Raw genomic sequence first — 11,422 nt, forward strand, 5'->3', positions numbered from 1 at the left:
ATGAAGAAAGCACGGTATGTTGCTAAATCTCTTTTCACCAGCTCTGCGGAGAAACAACTTTAATCCTTGTTAGAAAATTGCCGAGTCTGGGACTGACAAAGAGCTCATGCTTGTTCTATTGTTAGTGCTCCCCGGCCCCAAGAGCAGAGCCCTTTACAGCTGCGTGGATCCCGCCTGGCTCAGCTGCACTATTTAGGAGATGAGGTTTGTCAATTTCTATTGACAATGGAAAGAGTTTTTCAGGGCCTGTAGCAGTGCTGACACAGTTGGGGATCAATGCCAGCCATTCAGACTGCACCCTCTTTCATTGCTTTGGTTTGTTAATTCAAGACTAAAGGTCCACTGAGGGGGTTCAGGGTGTTTAAGAAAGCTGATGAACTGTTTAAGAAAGCTGATGAACTGCAAGCGTTTATAGCCCTGGTGTGGCAATTTCCATAGTCAGTGGCAACTCCTGGCACTGAGGGAGCTGTGTCCTTGTTGACCCTCTTGTTATTAAAAATGCACAAGTGCTGCGCTTCTCAATATTTCAACACTCTTTCATTGTCAATACCACCTTCTGAGCCCTTCAGCTTGTTGCTTGCTCTAAAGATCTTCTTAGATTGGGTTTGAAAACTTCACCTTAAACACTAGATTAGACTGATGTTCTGTTTTCCGTGCTCCTGTTGATTTGTTGAACCTTCCCAGGGCTGGAAAGCAAGTAGCAGCTTGATGGGGAGACGGGCTGCTAATATGATTTACCAGTCTACAGTCATGCACAATAAGTGTGAATAAATACAGGGGTCTCACAGAGTCAACCCTAGCCTTTCCTTTTCTTCTATTTTTGCTTTAAAAGAGATATCTCAAGAAAATGAAGTGAGTAACGCATGCCCTTACAGGAGTTGAATGAACCACAAAAAGAAGAAAAAAACATATTTTTGCTAAAGCGGTAGGCTGCTGTCATGGATTGATGTAGAAAAAATTTGTAAAATATACACTTACTGCTTTATTCCTGTGTAGACCAAGGCAAAGAATAAAGCAGTAATGCCATTCCCATACCTTCTGTGCAAGCTGCGGCACCCCTTCCTTTTCATCCCCTACAGGGAAAAGTGAATGGTCAACCAAGTTGTTTTATAAAATTAACTTTTCCAAAGTGAAAAGGCGCTTTCTAACATGGAGACTTTACTGCACATTCACCCTTTTCCAATTTCTTGTTTGGTTTGGTTTGGTGGAGGGGGTTGGGGAATGAAGAGAACCTACCTTTGACGTTTTTCTCAGTGTGAGAAAATGGTACCTACCCTATTCAGTAGTCAAAAGAAGGACATATTAATTCCAGCACTAGAAATAAGAAGGTGCTAAAGGTTTCTCTTTGGTGGCTTTCATTGTTTAAGGTGTGTGCGTGTGTGTGTGTGTGTGCGTGTGTGTGTGTCTGCGTTTTAGTGTATACAAGAAAGCAGTCATAGTGGGATTTTTGTTGTTGTTAGCCTATTCTTAGTGGCAGCAAATATTCTGAGCTAAGTTGCTGTTTTTCCTTAATCATTTGCTTAATTTAGCTGAAATGCCTCTTGAAAATGCTTTGACTTAGGAGCCAAAAATATACATTCTTATTTGATAGAATAAGTTTTTCTTAGAGGCTTTTGCTGATAGAACAATTTATTGACCTTCAAAGTAAGATGATGATAAAGTAGCGTAAACATTTTACTTAATAATAGTTCTCTTTTTCTGTTTTTGCAGTTAATTTTAGATCATTTTATTCCCAAATTCTTTTTCTCTAAAATTATCATTTTGGCATTGTATTAAATAAGTTATATATAAATGATTTCTGTGTTACATTGTATGTCTTTTCAATTATCACTTAATTATAAGTGCCATTATATATGGTGGAAAAATGAAGTTAATTTTAAATTATATAAGGATTTTCAAGAACATAAAGATGCATATAGAGTAATTTTAAGAAAGTTTGTTCATTTCCCTCAAATTTATATAACTTACCAAGTTACAGTAACTGCGCAGTCTAACAGAGTAACTAGTATGTTATGATAGACTTCATAAAGTATATATACTTTCTCTCCTTCAACAAGAAAGAAAAATTTACTATCCTGTGCAAAATGACTGTAATTTTTAAGAGTCACATCCATTAGGACAATATTTTCACTTTCAAATCATCTAGAGTGTGGTGTGGTGGAAGGGCCTCAATTAACTGTACTCATATTCCATATCACCAATACTTGTGAGTGTCTGCCTGTATTAAAATAGAAATCAAGAAGTTGAAGCTGTAAATAATTTGAAATAAGTAGCATAGAATTTAATGTCGGAAATTAAAGTATCTATAAAAGATTTTGAGACTTAATGTGCCAGTTAAGTACTGAATTTACTAGAAGTTTACTTTTTTAGGAATTTTGGAGTATGACTGTCTTGTTTTATAAAACTTATTGCTGAAATTTTTACATGTCCCGAATATTAAGAAAGTGCTTATTAGGAAGGAGCAAAATTAGGTACAGGAATAACATATTTTTTAAAAATCATGATCCATCTCACATTTTTAAAGCTTGAAGCTTTTATTTATCCATTTGATTGCTATTATTTAGTATATCAGTTATCCATTTGAATTAGATTACCTCATTTGATGCATATTTGTTCATTATACTAACAAATTAATAGAAATAAGCATGGTAAAAATGTAAAATTCGTTTTTAATTTATACTTAAAATACCATTTCTTGTTAAACTAAATTGTATCCAATACAATTTATAAATATAAATCCAGATGAATTTCAGACTTGGATCAGTGAAAATTTATTTTAGAAGTTGAATTTACGGTTTTATTATGTAGAAAAATTTGTTTTCTAATTTTTTTTTCTGTGTTTAAATTCTTAAGAACGTATGCACACACATACGTGATCTGGACTGTCACTATGTTTGTATATACAAACAAGGCACAAAATCTCTTGTCTTTAAAAAACTCTTTTGTCATTTCCTAAATGCTGAGTGGACATTGATATTTCTCACTTTTATCTGAATGAGTAGCATTATTCTTAGAGTGTTATCTAAACCTAACTCTGAATCACTGTATCCCTTAAAAATGTCATTTGTAATGGCAGATTGTCTTATTTGAAAATAGGAACAACATTTTCTTTTACTAGACTGACAGACATATAGGAGCAGAGAACTGCATTAAAGAAGAATTTCAGTTTTTCTCTTAAGAGAGTTGTAATAAACAGAAAAATTATGGAACCTCCAAAACTACAAAATGAAACACATCCTTTTCATTCATAATTTGGTCAACTGACACCTATTTTGTGATTCTTATAAGAATTCAATCTTTATAATGTTTCTTCCTAAGATCTCAATGAATCTTTATTTTAGATGGTTTTAAAGAGCTTGGTAAATATTTAATTGATAAAGGTGTGATTGAGGATTACTGTTTAATAAGTTGTAGGGTTTTGTTTTTTGTTTTTTGGATTTTTTTTACCATCACTCCTTTAAAATGTAATTTTTAGGTATTGGCTACATGACTTATAGCATAACACATCTTCTTTTTGATTTTTATTTAACATGCAGGCCAATAGAAAATTTTCCTTTGAAAATAATTTACCTCTTTTTTCCTGCTGCTTGGCTGTCCATTCAGTCCTAAAACATGTATTTAGGACCCTTTGTTACCTACAAATTACAAAGCAGGCCACTAGGCTGCAAAGTGCAAAAACACTGTTTCCGTGAATATGTTACAGCTGAAAGACTGTAATGTTAATTCATTTAAAGAACAGCCTAGGTCAACTTAACAGATTTTCTAGCAAAGCATACAATTCTGTTAATAGGAAATTATAGCATTATTGACTTCAAGTGCTGATCTGTGGTCATTTCAGAGTGTTTTATTACCCCCTCATTACCGAATCTGTTAAATGAATACTGCAGAGGTTGTTTTCTTTTTTGTTCTCCTCCCCTGTGCCCCAATTCTCCATTCCAGCAATGGTACAGCAGTTCCATGAAAGTCATTTGTGTGTGGTTGACTGATAGATTAGACCTCCAGCTCCATATTTACCAGCTGAAGACGCTCATCAAGATTGTGAAGGTAAACAAAATGTGTTTAGATATGAATTGCCCACCAAGCTATAAGGAATAATGACAAGATACTGACATACAAGAAAACTGTATTTGATGTAACTAAAAAGTATCACTTATTAGCAATGATGTGCTGCTGTTTGCTTCCATTTTTAGTTAGATTAACAAATGAATATAAATTTATCTTTTTTGTACTAATAAAAAAAATTTGCTCGCAAATAATCACAGTTTGAGATTAAATACATAAAGCCCCAGCACAGTTACCTGAAGGAAGTAGGTTCACAATAATTTTACATTAATTTTCTTAAGCATATAAATGTTTTATCGTAATACAATTACTTCATATTTATTAGGATCATATATCATTGTGAGGGCTTTTGAACTATATTTTGCCAGAAGAATAAGGAGAGTCTCAGTTATTTTATTATATGCTGGTACAAAAGTAATACATTGTCATTGCCCAAACTCTTTGGGAAGCATGCCCCTTCTTATATGTAAAAGGTAATCATTTGAGTGTTGGAGACCACCCAAAACTACTGACATAGACGTCACGTAAGTTCGGCAAGGCCGTTCTGACTTTAACTCTTCAAGAGAAAAGCTAATAAATTACATGTCACGTTTAGTGAATAAAATCTGTAATATAGTATGCATAATTTTTCACACTTTGTAAATTCTAATGGAAGCACAAAATTTACCCAAGTTTAACCTTTTCTTAAAACTGGGACAGAAATTTCACCTTACAGCAGAAAACATTAAGCTATTGAGAATCACCTATTTATTTAAACAAAAGACTTTTACTTTCATTATAGTACCATTTATTAGTAGTATATATGTGTGCATGTGCCCACACACATAATGTGTATATATGCATTTATGTGTATGTGTGTGTATATATGAGTATACACAGTAGTTTGCGAAGTGTCATTCCTCACCTACTATTATCATCATCACCTGAGAACTTGTTAGAACCACAAATTCTTGGGCCCCACCCCAGACCTACTGAATCAGAAACTCCGAGGGTGGAACCCAGTAATCTATAGATTAACAAGTCCTCCAGATGGTTCTAATACATGAAAACATGCTACAGTTTGCAAAGACCCACTGTGTTACATCATTAAAAGATATTTCTAGCCACATTAAAATATTTTCTTTATTCCCTTGGTTCCTACAGTCTAATTAGAATACAAATTCTTTTATGCCTGCTTGTTAATCCTTGCTAGGCCCACAAATAGGAAAGTTCTGTTCCAAAGTCAGAAATTGGCAAATCTACTGGAAAGTAGAACCAGACCTAAAATGTCACAATAATAGCATTATGATTACTCATAAATAACAAGTAAAATTATAGCCAGTCACAAAATGCTAATACTATAACTACACATTCCATGTCAATGGAGAAAGTACTTTTGATCCAGAACACTTCATATATGGTGTTCTTTATTTTACAAAGAAACTGAAAGGACAGTATGATAGGTTCATAATTGGCTTAGTTCTCCATTGTTTCTTGTTTCTATAAATGTGACTTGAAGTGCTTTCAAATGAAGTTTGTTTTTCAAAAAAGAGAATCAGGGTAATGTATTTGCCACATATATATATACACACACACACACACACATATATATACACACATACATAACAGTTGCACTTTATACAGTGATTAATATTACGATTAGCTGTTTATCCTTATGATAAACCATATTTTCAAGCTAATGCCTACTGTGTTCAGGATTTCAGAGGTTACATATTCAGCCCCCTGGTGTTAGCTGATAGATTATTAAGTTCTTTGTTTTGAGAATAAAAATCTCCATATTAGCCCACGATTTGTTTCTTTCAAAATTATTCCTCATTTCCACACATCTTTATAGTTAAAGATTAAGCAAGAGTGAAATTTTTTCATTTTATTGAGGTATAATTTGAAAGTAAAAATTTTTATATACTCAAGATATACAGTGTGACTTATTAATGTATACTTGAAATTTGCTAAGAGTAGATCTTAAGTATTCTCACCAGTGAATATTTTAGCATAAAAGAACAATAATTTTATGAATTATATAGTGACATTTCCATTGTACTGTAAGTCAGTATATCTTCTTTTAATATATTCTTCCTAATGATCAATAATTGACCAATAAATATGAAATTAATTTTCATGAATATGTTTGATTGTCCATGTTTTAGTTTTCACAGGCAAGTCTCCAGGCTTAGCCAATGTGTTCTTGGGCTGATGCATTTAATCAAGTCATAGGGAGGACTCTATTTAATAATTAGAAATGATTATTTTCACAATAAAAATCAAACTGAATTAATAATTTAATGTTCTAATTGTTTTTTCTACTTTGAATATAAACAGACTTTAGCCGATTTCATACATAGATTCATTATTCTTTAGAACTTACATGGTTTTGCTTATAATGATTATTTCCCAATGAATTTAAGAAGCTATTGAATAACACACACTGAGAATTGCAAAGGCCCATAACCAGAATTTCCTTCCATCCAGGTCACTTAGACTTGGCCTGCATGGTACAGCAGAAGGGTGTATTCTACCCAGGACCCAAACTACTTGACTTTAGCAGTCTTGTCCTTACTACTCATAGGGATTCCCATTCTTCTATGCCCATGGAGACCTAGATGCCATCAAAATTTGTATAAGAGCCAACTTTACCCTAAACAAAGACACTTTTACACCAATTGGTTCATTCATTTGCACACTAAGAAAAGAACAAATCCCAGAAAAGGTTACGCAAAAAAAATTAAAGACTGAAATTATTTGCAAAGTTTTTACCTCAGAATGATTTATTTGGGGTAGGAAAGTAAAACCCTCAGATAATCAAAATGGTTGTTGTATTTGTGTTCTCCATAGTGGCCACATGACATTAAATGCAGTTAACATAAATTGCCTGCTTCTTTTGCTAGGAGGGAAAAAGTGAACAGAACCCTGTGGCAGGCACTTGTCTTAAGCAAGGGCCAACCAAACCTTTGTGGAAGCCACAGGTAACGTCCAAGTGTCAATAACATTTTATGAATTCTAAAGATAGAGAGAGAAAGAGATTGCAAGGCTGTCTGCCTAGTACCTCACCCAACTGGTTATTGCTTTCTAATTGAATAAGAAAGCGGTCTTAATTATATATAAATTAGAAAGCCTTCAGGACTTCAGATCCACAATTCAGATCTGCTCTGGCCTACTTACTGGTAATTAAGTCAAAGGAAAGTCATTCCAATAAAATAAGAAAGTTGAACTCACAAACTCAGTATATAATTGTCAGTGGAACAATAATACTTTACATTAGATGCATCATCTGTAGATGATTATTTTATGTTTGACATGTTTCTCTAATTACAAGAGAGTTATAGGAATAAACACAAATCTCTGTGGTAATAATGCCATGTTTATCAGTTGCCAGATTATCTAGACAAAACATACCTTTTAGAGTTATCTCACTGGTTCTGATGCAAATTACCATGAGTTTTGGTGTAAGAGAGTACTACCTTAGTCACAATAACTTATGACTTAGAATGAGCTTATTATGACAAAATCATATCCCACAAAATGAAATACCTTCATTTGTTGTTTCCCCATTTAACTAACTCTGAACTTTTTCTCCTACTTTAAAAATCAATAATAATAAAATACCAATCATGTTCAGCTGCAGAAAATTATATTTGAAGAAGATCACACTTTAAAAAGTGAACATGGCTGGGTGCTGTGGCTCACACCCGTAATGCCAGCACTTTGGGAGGCTGGGGTGGGCGGATCACCTGAGTTCAGGAGTTTGAGATCAGTCTGGCAGACACGGTGAAACCCCCAAAATACAAAAATTAGCTGGGCATGGTGGCATGTGCCTGTAATCCAGCTACTCGGGAGGCTGAGGTGGGAGAATCACTTGAACTGGGGAGGCAAAGGCTGCCGTGAGCCAAGATTGCACCACTGCACTCCAGCCTGGATGACACAGTGAGACTCCATCTCAAAAAAAGAAAAAAGTGAACATGGTCAGGCACAGTGGCTCAGGCCTGTAGTCCTGGCACTTTGGGAGGCTGAAATGAGGATCATTTGATGCCAGGGGTTCAAGACCAGCCTATGCTACATGGCAAGACCTTGTATCTACAAAAAATTTTTAAAGTTAGCCGAGCACGATGGCACACACCTCTGGTCCCAGCTTCTCAGGAGGCTAAGGTGGCAGGATTGCTTCAGCCTGGGAGGTCGAGGCTGCAGTAAGCAATGATCACACCACTGTACTCCAGCCTGGGTAACAGAGTGAGGCCTGTCTCAATCAGTCAATCAATCAATGTAAACATAAGGGAAACATAGATTAATATTTTAAGTGCCACAGAAAAATGTTGTTGGCTTTTGTTGTCTTGAAAATCATTGTAGAAACAATAACATGGTATTCTATTTTTGATATAATACACCAAATTTTAATGTTTTAAGAAAAAATGTAAATACTTGTTTTGCTATCCCATCTATGGAAGCTTTATGCCAGAATTTGGCACTTCACATCCCAAGGGAATTTCAAAAGAAAAGGGCAAAATTCATCCAGACATTTAGATATACACAAATTTTTACCTAGTAGTACATGTAAATTTTTATAATTCACTGAAATGCTAAAAATGTGAACTTCTTTTACTGATAGTAGGATTAATCTTCTTCCTCCACATGACTGCCCCCCAAAATTAATGCATTTTATAAAATATAATGTATTTTTCAGTATTAAAGGAAAGCCTCCTCAATTAAAAAAAAAACTAATAATTTCTTATTAAAAACTTACATAGGTACGTATTTTATTTTTGCTACAGGTTATTCAAAAGGTAAATTGTGTGCAATTAGTAATGTTCTGAGGGGAAAGTAAATTTGTCATCTGATAGTCACAACATAGTCACAACATTTTGATGTAGTAATTGTAGTTTGAAGCAATAGCCAAAGTCTGTCATTGCATTTACTCCCCAGAAATACACCAAGAAGATGATTGGCATGGACAGCCACATGAACCTATCAGTGGATTTCCCCAAGATCATTTTTGAAATGCCAACTGAGTATATATCTATGTACATGCATATAATCTAAGTTACCTAAGCAAATTTTCTCTTCTTTCTACAGAAAACCTACAGGGACTTTCGATTGCAGGGTGTGTTGGAAGGAACACTGAACAGTAAGACTTATGATACTGTGCACAGACGTTTAACAGTAGAGGAGGCCACAGCCTCTGTTTCAGAAGGAGGAGGACTTCAGGGCATTACTATGAAAGACAGTGACGAAGAAGAAGAAGGCTGATATCACACAACTTTGCAGAAGGAAGGAAGACCTTGATCGACATTTTTTGTTTGTTTGTTTTGTTTTAACCTTGTCCTTGTAATTACATTCATTGTTTGTTTTGGCCAAATAAAAATGCTTGTATTTCCTTAAAAAGTAAACCTGAATGTAGAGTAAAAGGGGAAATGCCAAGATTTTGGGTTTTTTTGTTTTGTTTTTTTGGAGAAGAGTATCCTTTTTTGTGTAGTTTGACCTAAAAATGAACCTTGGCTCTGCTTGTGATTGGAACATAATTTTTTTTTTTAAAGAAGATTTGAGCATTTGTCTGTAATCACATCAAAATGATGTTTTCTGTGTAAAGCAAGATACATATTTCTCATAATGCAGCATTGTGAGAAGTCACGTCCGATCACTGCGCCAACACTATCGTATCCTTGTTAAAATGATGTGTACCTTACAAATTATAATTTATGTGCCAGGTTTGTTTTGTACTTAATTTGCTATTATTGTGATGTGTATAAAATCTTTAATCTTGGTTCTTAGTACTTTGAATTGGTCTACAGGTGTATTCCTGGGATGAAAGGACTGCCAAACCCAAATATAGACTAGATTATCCAAGGGGTTTGTGTCTTTGTTCCATTCTCAACATTTCTTCTTTCAACTATAAGCAAGCCCCAGGTGTGGGGTAGCAAGTGTGCTTCCGTCAAGATATTATATTCTCCTACTCCAATATAACAGCTTGCAGGCAATAAAAATCTATTTGCTCATAACTACTTCTGTATTTATTAGACTTGTGTAGGGCAAATGCAGTAAAAGAGGTTTGCAGTGTTTCAAACATCCCAACTATCTGACTCTGTGTTTTTGTTTCTTGGGTTTTTTGTTTGTTTGTTTTGTAATATTTTGTTTTTAATCAAATGAGTAAAAGATAGTAACACTGACTGTTCTTTGGACCTAATAGGCACACACATTGTTAAAAGAATTACTATGACAACATATTTCCACAGCAGAGGAAGTATATATTTCATACTCACTAATATTAGTGATCAGTGTTAACTAATAGTAATATTACTAATGTTAACTAGTAGTTCACATTAGTAGTGGTTCTCTCAAAATATTTTCTTGCTAGGGTTTGAGAGATAATTGTATTATGTTGGGTAAGTTCTCTATGAATTATTTTAGTAATATTTCCTAAAGTATATTGTCAGATTGTGCTACTGCATTTATTAATAAGTAATTTTTAAATGAGGTCAGTTAGTGCAAAATAAGTGGAGGTATCCCTGAATTTATGAAAATGTTTGTTCTGAAACTTTAGAAATGAAAAAACTTGGACCTCCAGTTTCGTTCTCCCATGGTGTAATAAGTGGTCATTAGGTATCTAGACTAGCCTTAAAAATCTAATCTACAGTTAACTATTTAGCATTGTTTTGGCTCATTTGCTGGGCCCTAGGTGTAAGATAACAAACAAAAAAGGAGGAAATTTCTTCCTTTTTCCAGGATTAGATACTAACTCTACCAACTCACTGTTTTTGAAACGAAGTTTGGGAATGTTCTCCCTTCTTTTCTTCTTTATCCACACACCAAATAGTCTTTTCTCCAAACCCTCAAATGTTCAGTCATGCTATCCCAAACTTTCCAATGGCACCATCCCCAAGCTTGCTGTTCCACCACAGATTGCTCTGTACTTGGTAATTACCCACCTTTCTTTTCCTTTCAATAAAATGTCCATTTCCTTGATACATATCATCTCAAAATAATGGATCCATTTTGTCCTGAAGTGTGACTAAGTGATGACCTCAAATGTATTAAAATTCTGCCTTTGTTAAAGAAAAGTGTATTTACTCTAAGAAATGATAGCTGACAGAATTCAGAAATAAGAAAAGCAGATGGTGCAGGGGAAAGTATTTGGGGCCTGGAGGTTCTTGCTGCTGACCTGGCATGTTTAACCTGCCCACTGGCCCCCTTGGCTGGTCAGCCCCTTTGAGGTTCTGTCCAGATTTTTATGTTCTCTGCTACTTCCCTTCTACACCCAGGAGATTTCTAAAAGCTCCTTGCCTACTCTTCACCCACAGTGGCTTCCAAAGCAAAGGCAATAGCAGTCAGAGGCAGATAGTGGAGCTACTTACATACTTATGAGAAAATTGGA

The 11,422-nt window shown here is 34.6% G+C and overlaps 1 protein-coding gene across 9 annotated transcripts in view; it reads left to right on the plus strand.

Annotated features, from left to right (window-relative positions):
• The window catches only part of CADPS2 (Ca++-dependent secretion activator 2), a 563,764-nt gene extending 552,747 nt beyond the window's left edge, over positions 1–11,017 (plus strand). For 6 of the 9 annotated variants that reach the window (XM_011995958.1, XM_011995961.1, XM_011995962.1 and 3 more), the window contains 2 exons: positions 3,940–4,044; positions 9,127–10,122. In XM_011995958.1, coding sequence (XP_011851348.1) covers positions 3,940–4,044; positions 9,127–9,300 — 279 coding nt within the window. In that variant the 3' untranslated portion in view covers positions 9,301–10,122. Of the gene's footprint in view, positions 1–3,939; positions 4,045–9,126 lie in introns of all 9 variants that reach the window. The other 3 variants (XM_011995959.1, XM_011995960.1, XM_011995964.1) reach the window with 1 other exon arrangement.
• Positions 11,018–11,422: the final 405 nt, after the last annotated feature.

The sequence above is a fragment of the Mandrillus leucophaeus genome, unplaced genomic scaffold (genome assembly GCF_000951045.1).
Source record: "Mandrillus leucophaeus isolate KB7577 unplaced genomic scaffold, Mleu.le_1.0 Scaffold5, whole genome shotgun sequence".
Lineage (NCBI taxonomy): Eukaryota > Metazoa > Chordata > Mammalia > Primates > Cercopithecidae > Mandrillus > Mandrillus leucophaeus.